This window comes from Caretta caretta, chromosome 7, assembly GCF_965140235.1.
Source record: "Caretta caretta isolate rCarCar2 chromosome 7, rCarCar1.hap1, whole genome shotgun sequence".
Taxonomy (NCBI): domain Eukaryota; kingdom Metazoa; phylum Chordata; order Testudines; family Cheloniidae; genus Caretta; species Caretta caretta.
The window spans coordinates 27,651,716-27,668,096 of NC_134212.1; the positions used below are offsets into that span (position 1 = coordinate 27,651,716).

A 16,381-nucleotide genomic window follows, 5' to 3' on the forward strand; every position below is an offset into this window, starting at 1 on the left:
AAACAGAGATTTTTAAGCAAATGTTAGAGAGAATACATGGAAAGTGAATTTAGAATTCATAAGCAAGATTATTTGCCACAGAAGCCCAATTCTAAGACGAACACTGAGCCAGTTAGGGAAAAAACATATCCTACGATAAATCTAATAAAAAACAGCTAAAATTTTTAATACTCAAACTTCTGGCAAACAAGTTACTATATAAATATTGTATTATTCCCATAATTATTTGGTGAATCATTTCAATTGACAGATACATTCAAGAAAAATCACAATTTGCTTGTAGTTAATTTGTGAACAGAAACTTAGTTGAAAATCTTGCCATTGAATAAGTTATTCATTATTAATTCTTTTCCATGCTTTAACAATAAAAACAGAGGTCAAATGGGGGAAAAAAACCTTATTCTTATATAACTAGACATAATACATTAAAAAATTTGCTTGATCAACATGCACCTCAAGAAAATTAGGGAAACAAAATCAAAGGTCAAGTATGTCTATGTCTGAAGTGCAAATAATTTCTCCTGGATGAAGCATGAAGGTGTTTCTTGAAGCATGCTATTAGATATATAAAACATTTCTGTTACATTTCAACTTAGTTGGCAATTGAGATGCGACCCATCCAATTATGAGAAGTACACATGCAAATGTTGACATCCAAAGAGATTTCTTTAACACAGTACATTCCTTTAGTCTAGACTAATCACAGGTAAGGACACTGCCATATGAAGCAACAAGATGACTAGGGCAAAAAATTAGTCCGAAGCAAACAACAAATATTGTCTTTTTTATTATTTCCACTGAGCAAGGACTAACTCCTCTTCTCAAGAAGAATATTATTGCTCTCCCTATAATATGCAAATAAAATCTCATGTCTGCATTCTTGAACAGATGTCATGCCTCTCAATGGATACTTGCAAAGGCACAAAAGTGATGAACTTTTTTCTCTAGAGAAGAGGAGTTACAAAAGGAGTTAGCAAGGTTCTGAAGAGGGGAATAGGACTTCAGATGCTTTTAGTCACTAATGGATATTCTCTGAATCAAAAGCTCTTAACCAGTGGGAAATGGCAAAAATGTGTGTCATTTTTCCCTACATGAAATGACAGTAATCAGCATAACATTTCTATGACTATGCATAGAACAGAAACAGTAAGACAGTCTCATAATCTTCCATTTTCTCTCACTCCCCAATTGTTAATAAATGAGGTTTAGTTCAGGTAAAAAGGAAAATTAGTATAGAAAATAAATGAAATTTAATAAGCGAAAGAAACTTTACTAAAAATCACGTCAAAACATATTCAGATATGTTAGGTATTATTCCATGCATTGTTGAAACCTCAGGTTTCATTTTCATATTAATCAACAGTATTCAGAGCTAATATGTGACTGTGTGCATATATGTGGTATATACCACAACAGCGAATTTGACATACAAAATCCTCCTTAAAACATGGTTGTTCTATAGAAAAGCAAGGCTCAAAAACAAACTACAAGAGAAAAGAAAACTACTTAACATTGGAATACAATGTATATAAGAGTCTTTTTCAGCTAGGAACTGCAAGAGGGCCCAGTACCAAAAGCATATTAATTGACAGGCTAGTTATGTTTGTTTGGGCAAATTTCCTCATCAAGGTATATAGAGCAAAATAGATATTTTAACTAGATCTACTGTCAATTGCTAACTCTGTCCCCGACTCTGCCATACACAAAAATACAAGAAAGTGCCATATTGTCTCCTGTTCTACCCATATAGTATGTCACTTGCCCAACGTGAGCCACAACACACAACACAATCTTCTCTGGCTCCTAAAAGCAGCATGCCATCACTGCATTCTTTATAAACATTTCAGGAGAAAATGAAGGTAACATTTCCATTTTTAATGATTTCTCTTTGAGGAAACATCATATAATCCTAAAAACAGACCCCAGAGGTAATGATTTCCTTAGCACGTTGTTATCCTGAGAAGGTTATACATTGAAAGGCCACCTCCATCCCTAGACAAGATCATATAAGTATTGTTTTTGTCATTAGAGAAACATCCATCTATCTACGTAAATTATTACAAAGACGTTTAAGAAACTTTTCATTAGACATACATTTATCATGGATAAAGAACATTCAGGTTTTCCATCAAACAGTGTCTGTACTGTACTTACCTTCCTGTCTGGCCAGTTGTACTTTGCAAATATCGTATCATACGTGTCCACAGCACCATCAGTGATCAGCATTATGGCTTGACTGCAAATACTTCCTTGTCCTGTGTGATTGAACTGTGAAAGGAAACAGTCATTTGAGTGACAGACTTAAGTGCAGATTTCAGAGTAGCAGCCGTGTTAGTCTGTATTCGCAAAAAGAAAAGGAGTACTTGTGGCACCTTAGAGAAGTGCGTAGGTCCTATAGAGAAGCTCTACTGAGCCCAGTGTGTAGGTTAAAGAAACATTCACATAATTTTTGTAATCTTTTATTATATATGTATTCATCTATTACACTACACTTTGTATAATAAAAGAGGTACCATTTATTATTGTGTCTCCACAGAGTGGTATAAACAGTCTGATCAATTAGAAGATACACATTCATAAATACAGCATCCTTAGCATTTTCTCTATCCCCGCAAAAAACAACCCATTAAATGAAAAGCCCATATGGAACCAAATCCTCCAGTTGAGTACTGTGGAATATCAGAGGGGTGGGGTTTTTTTGTTTGTTTTTGTTTGTTTGTTTTGTTTTTGTTATCACAGTCGACATAAGCTACTCAAGGGAAGATTGCATTCCTTAAGGAATCTTTCCCATAAAGTTTTTATTTGAGAGAAATTTTAGTATTTATATATGCATATCTTCAAATATACCAGGCTGTCATACAACTCCTAGTGGATACCTCATAACAACTGTTTCCTCCATGTATTAATTGGGGTATATTAAGAAGCAATATCATGCCAATTTTACAGATGAGGAAATGTGGCACAAACTCAGATAAATTAAGTCATTTTTCCAAGGTCACACAGGAAGTCAGTTCCTGATCCAGGAATATATCTTGAGTCTGAATCCAAGAAAACGGGAGATCAGTGTTGACAAAAATGTGAAATGGACTTAGTGAAAATCAAGAAGTGATCTGATACTGAATTTTGCAAAACCAGAAGAGAGAGGCTGGAGGAAATGAGTGCTCCAACACTGGAAGGAGAGAAACAACAACAATATGGAGAAAGAAATTACCAAGCATGGACTTGCCGGACAACCAAAAGCTTTATTGCAAGGAGGAAATAGAATATTCCTTTCCTTTATTCCATTTATGCAAATGGAAACTGAAAGCCCAAAAAGGGAAATTAGTGGTGATGAACCACATGCAAAATGTATTGGTAAATGCAATGATACAGGATAAAGATCAGCCACAAATGGAAGAAATATAGAGGACAATTATGAATGAAACAACACCTGAAGAAAGTACTGGAAATATTAAAGATTTGTTGATTGAACAAAGAGAAGACATTAAGCACTGACCAATGCTACCAAGGATGAGGACCAGCAAAGACTGTAGGGTATAGTACAAGCACTGGATGAAGCTCTCAAGGAAGCTGTAAGACTAAAACATGTTAGTTAGTTGAACAATATAACTTATGCTACAGCAACAGTAGCAGCTCAACGGTTTCACATCAAGCCAGTTGAGGATTTGAACCACTGGAAAACTCCCTATATTGAAGAACTCCCATGAAAACAAAGGTTAAACCAAAAGATTAAGCTTTTACATCAGGATATCAGCCTACTGAATGAATTTTAAAATATCATTTGAAGAGAAAAGAAAAGCGAATGGCCCTGGAGATGAAATATGAGCTCAATGAAAGAGATTTGAGAGTTGTGAAGGAACAATGCAAATAGAAACTGATCACTGAGTCATAGGTGTGGAAGATATTCAGCACAAAGCTCTCAATATCAAGAGAACAGAATCTTCACAAGATAACCTAAGAGATTCTTTGATCAGATCAACATGCGGAAGAATATTAGTGCTAACGGAAGGAAATTTGGTCTGAGGACATACAATCTGCTGTCTCATTTGTTGTATTAAAAAAGTGAGAGAAAAATTTAAAAGCCACATAACAGAGGAATATACAGGAATGTCAAAGACAAAAATAGATGAGATACTAAGAATGAAAAATCAGAACGCCTCCAGACCAGATAGGATGCATGGAGTCTGCCTGAAATGCCTAACAACTCTCCATGATTGTTTACTTGAACAGCTTAATAAATGTTTCAGAATGGACGTCCAAGATGGTGACAGGGAGAATCATCCATATTAAAAAAAAAAAAGAAAAAAAAAAAAAGGAAGGAGGCCACCGTGATCCCAATCACAAGTTTAACAACTATGTGGAAAGTTCTTATGGCAATTCTGGATAGTGTTAGCATGCAATGGATGCTGCTTACTGAACAAAAAGCTGAAGAGTACACACAAAAGGCACTAAGACCACCTCAGGCTGAAAAGGACAAGACATGGAGAGGAGGTACATCCAACTACATGACAGAGGAAAAGGGTCTGCTATTGGTGAATCAAGCAATTGACAATGAAGAATAATGTTGAAATCAATGAGTCAGAGTAACAGATCATCTGGTTGCAGTAACAAGCAATGGCCAAGTGTGCAGCCCAGCCCAGAAAGCATAGAAGAAAAGAGAAAGCAAATCACCAAAGAAAGCCTCGAAAGATTTATACAGAAATTAATGAAGGGATAGCGGTGGTGAAGGATCGTACCCCTTAGTTATAGAGGATAACAAACTCATGGCTTGTAGAAGGATACCTCTAAAGAGAATCAAAAAGCCTCACTATGAGAGCACTAGAGCAGTCCTCAAGGCTTAGTTATGAATGAAACAAAACTGACCGCCAGAACTCCTCCCCAAACTGCAGAATGTGTTCCCAAAAGGAAGAGATGGTGGAGCATGTGCTGAACCCCTGCAGGAGTCTGGCTGGGAGAGAAAAACAGGTTACTCACCTATTTTGTAACTGTTGTTCTTTGAGATGGGTTGCTCATATCTATTCCACTCAGGTGTGTGCGCGCGCTGCGTGCACGGATGTCAGAAACTTTTCCCGAGCAGCTACCCATCGGGCCAGCTGTGGAGCCCCCTGGAGGGGCGCCAATATGGCGCTCTATATACGATCCTGCCGGCCCCTTCAGTTCCTTCTTGCTGGCAACTCTGACAGAGGGGAAGGTGGGGGGGAATGGAATAGATATGAGCAACACATCTCAAAGAACAGTTACAAAAAAGGTGAGAAACCGTTTTTTCTTCTTTGAGTGCTTGCTCATATCAATTCCAGTTAGGTGACTCCCAAGCCTTACCTCGGAGGTGGGGTCGGAATCAAGGTATTGCAGACTGCAGAATCGCCCTGCCGAAGGCCGCATCATCGCAAGATTGATGGACGATGGCGTAGTGTGACGTGAAGGTGTGCACCAAAGCCCACATGGCAGCCTTGCAGATTTCCTAAAGAGATACATTCACTAGGAAGGCTGCAGAGGAAGCTTGAGCTCTCATGGAATGAGCTATAACAACAGGCGGAGGGACATTTGCCAAGTTATAACAGGTACGAATACACATGGTGATCCATGAAGATATCGGCTGGGAAGAAACTGGAGCACCTTTCATTCGTTCCGCTATAGCAACGAACAACTGGGTCATCTTGTGAAAGGGCTTTGTCCTATCTATGTAGGAGGAGAGTGCCCTTCTGACATCTAGTGAATGCAGCTGCTGCTCTCAAAGATTGGCATGCGGCTTTGGATAGAGAACTGGCAGGAAAATATCCTGGCTGACATGGAAACGGGATAAAACTTTTGGCAGGAAAGCTGGATGAGGCCTAAACTGAACTTTGCCTTTGTGGAAGATGCTATATGGTGGCTCACACGTGAGAGCCCGTAGCTCAGAAACACGCCGTGCTGAGGTGATGGCCACTAGGAAGGCAACCTTCCAGGAGAGGTAGAGGAGCGGACAGGAAGCTAGCAGCTTGAAAGGGGGACCCATGAGGCAGGAGAAGACTAAATTAAGGTCCCAGGCTGGCACAGGGGGCTTCATCGGGGGATGGATCCTTTCCAGCCCTTTTAGGAAAAGTCCCACGATGGGGTGTGCAAACACGGAATGCCCAGAAGCTCCTGGGTAGATTGCCAAGATAGCCATGAGGTGGACCTTAAGAGAGTCGAAGACCAGATGTTGGTCTTTCAAGTGCACTAAGTAATCTAGGATGCACGGGATTGAAGCCTGAAGTGGAAGCACCTGTGTTGGGCATACCAAATGGAAAACCTTTTCCACTTTGCTTTGTACATCATCCTGGTAGAAGGCTTGCGGCTTTCCAGGAGCACCTGTCTCACCAAGTCCGAACAGGCGAGCTCAACCTGGTTCAACCATGGATCCTCCAAGCCATGAGGTGGACAGACTGTAGGTCCAGATGGAGGAGACGACCGTGATTCTGTGAGATGAGGTCGGGAGTGAGAGGTAGATGCAGCGGGGCCCGGATTGACAGATCCAAGAGAGATGGGTACTGGCACTGGCGAGGCCAAGCCAGGGCCACCAGTATGACGTCTGCCTTCTCCCTGCGGACCTTGAGAAGGACCTTGTGGACCAGGGGGAATGGCAGGAAGGTATATAGTAACTGACCGGACCATGAGATCAGGAAGGTATCTGCGATTGATCCCAGACTGTGACCCCGGAAGGAGCAGAAAGTTGGGCACTTCCTGTTGACCTGTGTGGCAAACAGATCGATTGGGGGAACCCCCAGCTGTGAAAGACAGAGTGGATAACGTCCGGGTGGATCAACCACTCATGAGTAAGGAAGCGTCTGCTCAAGCTGTCTGCCAGTACATTCTGAATGCCCAGCAGGTATGAAGCCTGGAGAAAGATGGAATGGGCTAGACAGAATTCCCATAGTAGGAGGGCTTCCTGACAGAGGAGACAACCGGGCTCTGCCTTGTTTGTTTAAATAAAACATGGCCATGGTGTTGTCTGTCAGCACCACTACACAATGGCCCTGCAAGTGGGACGGAAATGCTTAGCATGCGAGACAGATAGCCCTGAGTTCTTTGATATTGATATGTAGGGCCAGTTCCTCTACTTGCCATAGACCTTGAGTCGTCAGGCTTCCGAGATGCGCTCCCCAGCCCAGCGCGGACGCATCAGTTACCAGGGTCAGAATGGGCTGGGGAGGGTCAAATGGGACCCCAGCGCCCACCATGAGGGGGTCCAGCAACGAACGCAGGGAATCAAGGATGTGCCCCGGGACAGTGAGCACCATGTCCAGACTGTCGCGACCCACGCGACATACATACGCCAGCCACGCCTGTAGGGGCCTGAGCCGCAATCTGGCATGCTGCACCACGTAAGAGCAGGACATCATGTGGCCCAACAGCTTGAGGCAGTGGTAGTGGGGAAGTCGCGAAGACTGGTGATTATATGCGCAATGGCTAGACGTTGAGCCTCTGGGAGAAAAGCTCTCGCTTGATTTGCGTCCAGAACCACTCCGATAAATTCTATTGTTTGGGTCGGGGCAAGAACTGACTTGTTGACATTGAGAATGATACCCAAGCGGTCGGACGTGTCCTTGACCAATTGCACCTGTGATTTCACATGCTGGTGGGACCGGCCTCATATCAGCCAGTCGTCTAGGTACGGGTAGATGTGCATGCAGTGGCGGCGAAGGAAGGCTGCGATGATCACCATGCATTTGGTGAAGATGCAGGGAGCCATGCACAGGCCAAACGGGAGGGCTGTGAACTGATAATGCATCTTGTTCACCACGAAATAAAGAAAACATCTGTGAGATGGAGTGATTGAGATGTGAAAATAAGTGTCCTTCATATTGAGGGCGGCATACCAGTCTCCCGGATACAGTGAGGGAATGATCATGCCCAAGGAGACCATGTGGAACTTCAAGTTGACGATGTACTTGTTGAGCTCCCTGAGGTCCAGAATGGGCTGTAGACCTCCTTTTGTCTTGGGAACGAGGAAGTAAGTGAGTAAAAACCCTTGCCCGTGAGCTCCTGAGGCACCTTCTCCACAGTCCGTAGAGCGAGGAAGGATTGTAACTCCTGGATAAGGAGTTGCTCATGAGAGAGGTCCCTGAAGAGGAATGAGCAAGTGGGGTGGGAGGGTGGGAAGGAGCAGAAGTGGATAGAATAGCCCACCTCTACTGTGCGGAGGACTCACTGGTCCGATGTAATAAGGGACCATACATGGTAGAAGCAGGATAAATGGTTCAGGAAGGCAGGATAACCGGCTGGGATATGGACTGGTAGTCCATCCTCATGCGCATCTTCAAAATGGGGGCTTAGGGCCTCGGTGGTGAGGGAGGCTTGGACTGCCCCTGGCCCTGTCCAGACGGAGGGTGCGATGGTCTGCACCTGGTGTATCTACTTCTCCTGTGGGTGAGGGGGGCCAGATGTGGATGTGCCCACCACCGCCTCATCAAGTGAAGACAAGGAGGAAGCGACCAGCAGGATTGGGTCCGAGACAGCCCCTTGGTTCACTGGTTCCGGTTCCTCCTGGGCACTGGATGTAGCCTCCACCAGGGGTGGGGATGGATCCAGGGTTTGTGCGGGGTGTGGAGGAGGATGACTGATGGTTGCCTCGGGAACACAGGACCAGAACATGATGGTGGATAGACACCTGGAGGGGCACCCTGGGCTTGGTGGTACGCCGAGGGAGTCCAGAACTGCCACTTGGGTTGGCAGTGGGGCACCAAAGCATCCCGTTGGAGACTGCCCGGACCTGATCAGGGTGCCTCTGATGCTCCCGATGCCCTGCCTGACCTGGGAGAGGGTGACTGGGAGTGGGACGGCCAAGGAGAGCGGTACGCTGCGCTGGGGGGGGGGTTCCGCATCCCCCGATGGGCGGGATGGGTACTGTGCAGAGTTGCAGGACCCAGACGGTGATCTACGGTGCTGTTGTAGGGAGTGGTACTGAGAGGTCAACTGGCGCCAAGATGTTGGATTTCATCTTGGTGGGTAGTGACCACAGGAGTGTGACTGCGACCAGTGCTGTGCTGGGGAACGGTGCCATGCTGGGGAATGGTGCCATAATGGAGAGCGGTGCTGTGCCGGGGACCGGTGCCACGATGGGGAGCGGTACTGCGATTAGGAGCGGTGCCGCTGCATGGAACAGTGTCAGTACGAGTGGTGTTGTGAGGTTTGACCTTGACTTAAACCTCATCAACCTTAAACATTGACCTGTCAGCCGATGACCACCTCGAGCTGGAGAGGCTCAGAGGATCGGGGCTGTGAGAACAGAGCTGCGAGTTGGACCGGTGCGGAGTATGGCAGTGCCAGGACTCAGAGCGGCGCGGTGGAGCTGGGAGCAGGCAGCCCAAAGATTGCCAGTTTGCCCCTTGCGGGTGCCGGGACTCAAAATAGTGTGGGCCTCAAGCCTGGAGACTTAGGCACTGTAATATCAATGAGGTCTCTGGCAGTCTCAAGGGTGTCAGGTGTGGAAGGCAGCGTGACCTCCTCAACCTGGAGATACAAGGAGTATGGCGGTACAGGGCTTCCCGGGGAGGTGGGAGCCTGTGGAGGACGAGGCCTGCTGGGAGAACTGTCGGCCTTATTCCCCTGGTCTGCACTGTGTTCTGACGGGGGTGCGATTACCGCCTTGGACCTTTGCGGGAACTTCTCCATGGCCTGCTTCTTGTGAGTAGCCAGAGAGTGAGAATGGTGCCAGGGGGAGCGCTTTTGGGCCCTGGGGGACCGCCAAGCCCTAGAAAGGCATGCAGAGTCCTTTGGCACTGAAGACGGCACCGCTGCAGGTGAGCTCCGCACCGAGGCACTCGGGATCAAGCATTGAGGCGGATGGAGAGCAGACTCCATGAGGAGTTGTTTAACTCTGATGTCCCTCTCCTTTCTAGTGCGAGGTTTAAAGGCTTTGCAAATCTTGCACTTATCCGCCTGATGGGATTCTCCCAGACACCGGAGGCAGGAGTCATGAAGATCACCCATGGGCATGGACTTGCTGCAGGAGTCACAAGGTTTGAAGCCCTGGGATGGCATGCCCAGGGCCCCGAAGGGCACTCGTTGAAGGGGAAATCCCTTCAAGTGTTAACGACAACACTTAATACTAAAGATAACAGATAACAAACACTTGACTCACAATAAAGATAAGTAGAGAAGCTAGGGAGTAGTGGAGCACTTGCGAACAAGAGACCACTGTTCCAATAACCGTCACTGGCGTAAGAAGGAACTGAAGGGGGGTCGGGCTGATAGGGCCATATATAGAGCGCCATATCAGCACCGCTCCACAGCCGGCCCCACAGGTAGCTGCTAGGGAAACATTTCCAACATCCGTGTATGCAGTGCATGCACACACCTAACTGGAATTGATATGAGCAAGCACTCGAAGAAGAATATATGAACAGACACAACGAGGTTGCCAAGTGTCTGCATTGGAGCCTCTGTGGCAAGGTCTCATTTAAATGAACCATGTGGAATTACAACCACTTATTCGAAAGTGCTCTAGAGAATGAAGAGGCTAAGATTTTATGCGAACTGGCACAGACTGAATGCTGCAGGCAAACAGGACATAGTTGTTACAGAAAAGAAGACAAACAAGACAATGTTAATTGATATTGAGATACCAGCAGCAAAACAAACATAAAAGATTGTGAAGTATGAAGAACTCTGCCACAAAGTGGAATGATTATGGAAAACTAGAACATAGACAAGCCCAGTGATTATTGGAGCACTTAGAGCGGAGGTGGGCAAACTACGGCCCGCAGGACCATCCTGCCCAGCGCCTAAGCTTCCAGCCAGGGAGGCTAGCCCCCAGCCCCTCTCCAGCTGTCTCCCCTCTCCCACAGCCATCGCCGCTTGCACCCCCTCCCAGGCTTTCCAATAAGCCTTTCCCACTGCTCTGGGTGGCATGGTAAGGAGGCGGGGGGAGTTGGATAAGGGACAGGAGGTCCCGGGGCATAGTCAGGGGGCAGGGGCTTGTTGGATGGGGCAGAGGTTTGTGGGGGCAGTCAGGAGACATGGAGCAGGGCGGTTGGATATGGGGTGGGGTCCTGGGGGGGCAGTTAGGGATGGGGGTCCCAGGAGGGGGCGGTCAGGGGACAAGGAGTAGTGGGGGGGGTTGGATGGGTCTGGGGGCCTGTCAGGGGGTGGGGGTGTGGATAGGGGTTGGGACAGTCAGGGGACAGGAAGCAGGGGGTGTTGGATAGAGGGTGAGGTCCTGGGGGGGTGGTTAGGGGCAGGGGGTCCTGGGAGGGCGATGTCAGGAGACAAGGAGCAGGGGGGGTTGGATGGGTCGGAGGTTCTGAGGGGGCGGGAAGTGGGAGGGGGCGGATAGGGGGCAGGGGCCAAGCTGTTTGAGGAGGCACAGCCTTCCCTACCCAGCCCTCCATACCATTTTGCAACCCCGATGCGGCCCTCGGGGCCAAAAAGTTTGCCCACCCCGACTTAGAGTGATCCCTAAGAGCAGTGAATGAGCAGCTCAAGAATATGGTAGGAGCACAAGACATCATGGATAGTGACTTCCAGAAGACAACGTTCATAGGCAGTGAGAGAATTTTACGGAAAGTCAAAGGAGAACGAGTGTATCTGAACTTCTAAAATGCAGAAATTCTACTGAGGGTTCAAAAAAACACCTGACTACCCAAACCTATGGAGTCGCTTCATGGTCAAGATTTACTGGTGACTTGGGGGGTAAATTTTAGACAGTAGCTTTCTCCTTTTTATGCTTAAAGATCACACATGTTGTGAAGGCTATTTGTTTAAAAACCCAAACATCCTGATGATCTAATATTAATAACAACAACAAATAAATTTGCTGATGTTCAAAAACATTTTTCACCTCAAGGGGACACATACATCATGGTAGCAATCCATGGGTGAGATCTGGGGACACAGTTACTGGAAGGCAGTCATGAGTGTCACCCGCTACTAAAGCTTCATGATATTATATATTTAGTATTGTACAGTCAGCCAGAAATACGTGGTATTCCCAGCACAGGATAAAGAAGCAGTCACTCTTGCCGTCTCCTCTAACACAGCACAGAGTTAGTATCACATGCACTACACAATCTCTGAATGAACTGGTCTCACAGACACTTTAGTCAATCTTCCAAAGTGATTTTGAATATAAACACAGATATAATTCTCTATTTTCAACTGCATTTTCCCCCAGTGAATCTCCATTATCCTTTTCCTTACACTCAAAGAAAGGATACTTTGGGTCTCCAGCATGAAGCCGCTGAAGGCTTTGTCTAATCTTGAGCTCAGCCCACTTGTGTTTTAGCTACTGAACAGATGGAATTTCTTTTTCCATCAGATGTTTACAGATGAGTTGTTTGTAAGTAGATCTACTGATGAAGTAATAGAGCCAGAGGCACTGAGAAAATGGAATGTGTCTGTTTGGAAATCTTTCTGTTTACTTCAGCAGGTTTTGGATCAGGAACAAGATCCCCGATGCACTGACATTAAATCATAGTTGGGATAGTTCAGTGGTTTGAGCATTGGCCTGCTAAACCCAGGGTTGTGAGTTCAATCCTTGAGGGGGCCATTTGAGGATCTGGGGCAAAAATTGGGGATTGGTCCTGCTTTGAGCAGGAGGTTGGACTAGATGACGTCCTGAGGTCCCTTGCAACCCTGATATTCTATGATAGTTCTCCCAAAATTACTGTAAATAGTTCTGGCATCTTGTGGTTCAGTCCTTCTGTCATTGCAATTTTAAGTCTCTGACTTGTGCTACTTTTCCAATCCCATCCAGTCTATGAGTGAGAAAAGTGGCATTCCTTTCATTATGATATCCTTAGATCTAACATTTTCCCATATCTATAAAATTAGTTTGTCAAAAGGAGGATTCATCACATGGACTACTCTTTTTAAATTATCCTAACTAAATTATGGAAAAAAAGGGCAAAGTATATTAGAATATCTAAAGAATGGTGAATGGTGGAGGTGGGATGTCTTCATATATTTATTTTAAAACATTACTATTCTCTGTCTACATCCACATTATTCTACGTGGTAATCCTGCTGTTTGAATATTTTGAAGAATGTGATTAAATTCAAATGCTTTGATGAGTAATATCTCCTCATATTTGTCTAGAACTTTATTTTTATTGAATAGCAAGAGTGATGAAAGTGTTTTCCATAATAATAACAATGACAAGGGCCTTATGATGAACTACAATTAACTCAGTGATTCATCAGTTAGCAGTGAAAATTTCAATGCATCCTGACATTTAGAGCATTTAGTTGTGATTAAGTCTTTGAAATGTCACAGAATTTTATTTAATTGGCTATGATTTTTTAAAGAGGTAATCACTGCAAAGATTGCATTCATCACCAAAAGAGATAATTGCAGTTGTCACATGATATAGTAGGTGCTAACTACTGTACCAAGCACATCGGTATTCTTGCAGCAACTAATGAATACTGCATAAATCAATGGTTGGAAAGAACTTGGGAGTGGATTTAAATGTGGTTTTCAAAGACACTACTATCAACACCTTCAACTTCAAAGACATTAGTATGAACAAACTAGGCAAATACTGAAACTGAAATGCAGGTAATTGTGAGACAAAATTAACTGAGTTTAATTACTGTAACCTCTGAACCATCCTAAAAACCCAGCCAGAATCTCAATAGCCTATTTGTGTGATAAATAGCTTTTGTGAGAGTGAGACACCCCTAACTAACCTGTAATGTACAAGAACAGATTTCTACCCCTTAAAGGTCACATACTGTAGATGAAGTAGAAAATAGTTTAAAGTCCCCTTCTAAGGGAGATTAAGTAGCATCCTTCTGAACAAAGCTGTTTAAAAGCACACTTGTAAGAGAGCATAAAGTGAGTATATGTATATAGACAGGTTTCAGAGTAACAGCCGTGTTAGTCTCTATTCGCAAAAAGAAAAGGAGTACTTGTGGCACCTTAGAGACTAACCAATTTATTTGAGCGCAAGCTTTCGTGAGCTACAGCTCACTTCATCCGATGAAGTAAGCTGTAGCTCACGAAAGCTTATGCTCAAATAAATTGGTTAGTCTCTAAGGTGCCACAAGTACGCCTTTTCTTTATATGTATATAGCAGACATATTTCTGTGTTCACAGAATCTTGGCAGATCAGGGTTGGAAGAGACCTCAGGAGGTCATCTAGTCCAACCCCCTGCTCAAAGCAGGACTAACCCCAACTAAATCATATTATAAATATGTAAAGTAAAAATATATGAAGCTATTACCTCCATTTTTATATTATAAATGGAGGAAGACATTACTCTTCAGAGTCAGATCTGAAGGTACATGTAGCATGTTCCATCACTGCCTTCCCAATGATTCTCACTCACCATGGTTACAGCTCACTGGGACATGATTTCAGTTCATTCTCTCTGCTATCTATTTACGTAACTAGGTTTTTAAGTAGGCTTTATACTACACTCAGTTCCGTATTGTCTAAGTGCCTTACACATTTTAATACAAACACCTAGGACCTCAGGTTATCTTGATGACTGGAATCAATATTTTTTCCAGTGTATGTGGATTTGGAGGGCTAATCTAGGATGTGTTTTGTGCATACAATAGCTGATATGTACCGTGGCACATCAGGTTTCTGATATTATATTCTGTGTCCACATTGGGGCTTTTAATAAACTCTACAAACAGGCTAGAGTTGCTCATTCTTCATGCAGCTTCTCCTATAACCATGTTTGGCATGTTCTGTATCAGAGAATTAATCCCATAAATTAATCCCATACTGTTTGAGTGGACAATGTGGCAGTGGAATATATTTGCTTCAGCTTCCCACCATTGTATATACCTTTGTCCGCTAGACTGAAGGGCCCTCTACTGCTCGCTATGAAGTATTTATGAACCATGATCAGCTCATCTCTTACAGGCTCTTTTGATAATCTATTGAATTAAACTTCTTAAAATTATTCACTGTAAGGCATATTTTCTGACAAATTTGAAAATATTTTCAAATGGAATTTTGAATTCAAAATCATGAATATTCACACTTGTTTTCTTAGCGAACCAGCCAATGGGAGTGTGGAGCTGCTGCTCAGGGCGGGGGCAGCGCGTGGAGCCCCATGGTCCCCCTGCCTAGAAGCCAGACCTGCTGCTGGCTGCTTCCAGGACGCAGCGTGGTATCAGAACAAGTAGGCACTAGCCTGCCTTAGCTAGGCAGCACTGCCGACGGGACTTTTAACGTTCTGGTCGGTGGTGCTGACCAGAGTGACCAAGTGCCTTACATGCTGCGACCCAGTATTGGGTTGCGACTCGACCTTTGAAAATCGCTGGTCTAATGTGAATAAACAGCCACTTAAATAATCTTGACAATATGTGTGTGTGTGTGTGTGTGTGTTTGTGTGTGTGTGTGTGTGTGATAGATCTGCCACGTTTATTGGATATGGGCAATTTTCAAGTATTACACTGTAGGCTAGCTCATGAAGCACCTCTCTTATCATCATAATCCTAAGGGGGGTGGGGACTTTGAGCAGGAGCCGGTCATGATTTATTAGCTAGGTATTAAAATGAAAGTTCATTTTTGGCAATTAACTTAATGGGGGGGAGGAGCATCAATGCCAATGCTTAAAAAAAGGTGCAAACTTACATCACTGAGAATGTTGAAAGCCTCATTTAAAGCTATATCCAGCATTCCAATTCCTTTTGCAAAAAGTTTGTTGAGGTGTTCCCTGAAGTGCTGAAACATGAAAAAAACAGGTTGTAAAAGCAATATTCTAAGAAATTCAATATACATGTTAATACATTTTATAGAGGTCATTGACTGACGATATAGGGTATTTTAATATACCTATATAACATTAATGATAAAATACAGATTAAAGTAAATCTGTGATAAAAGGGAACAATTTTGTTACTTACCTGTTCAATTATTTTTCTCATACATATCCAAATCACAATCCTGAATCACTGGACAGCCAGCTGTCAACACTGAGACAGTTCTCAACAATTTATAGCACACAATTCCTAGCCTGTTTAGGCAGAGGGAGCCTCAACATATTCCCAGTGGATGTTCCAACAAAAATAATTAAACCAAGAAAAAAATCCACATCTAATAGGATCCGTCTATCCTCAATAAAAACAAATATTAGCAATAACTTTAGGAGTAAAGGGTATTGTGGATTGGATATATGAGGAGGCAGATAGACATGTTTTGTTATTTGATATTCTTAGTTCTGTTAGTCAAATGCAAACGGGACTGTTATGACAAGAGAAATTAGAAGTCCAGGATTAATGCACAAATTAGAAATTTGTGTTATTAACCTGATTTGTGTAAGTCGATATCTGGATGGGATTTCAATAAAAAGCTACATTATAAAAGAAGCTGCAAAACTGTCCAGTTCTCAAGCTATATTGAGTCCACCAAACCTGGCATGGATTGAAATGAGCAAGTACCATAGACAATAATAGCGG

At 44.0% G+C, this 16,381-nt stretch overlaps 1 protein-coding gene across 7 annotated transcripts in view; it reads right to left on the reverse strand.

The window, feature by feature from the left end:
• CACNA2D3 (calcium voltage-gated channel auxiliary subunit alpha2delta 3) overlaps positions 1 to 16,381 on the reverse strand; it is a 729,133-nt gene that overhangs the window by 339,145 nt on the left and 373,607 nt on the right. For all 7 annotated transcript variants that reach the window (XR_007357538.2, XM_048857137.2, XM_075130333.1 and 4 more), the window contains 2 exons: positions 15,558 to 15,647; positions 2,155 to 2,268 (listed from right to left, as the gene is read on the reverse strand). Coding sequence is in view for 6 of the 7 variants with exons in the window: in XM_048857137.2 (XP_048713094.1) it covers positions 2,155 to 2,268; positions 15,558 to 15,647 (204 nt within the window). In the remaining variant the exon portion in view is untranslated. The remainder of the gene's footprint in view (positions 1 to 2,154; positions 2,269 to 15,557; positions 15,648 to 16,381) is intronic.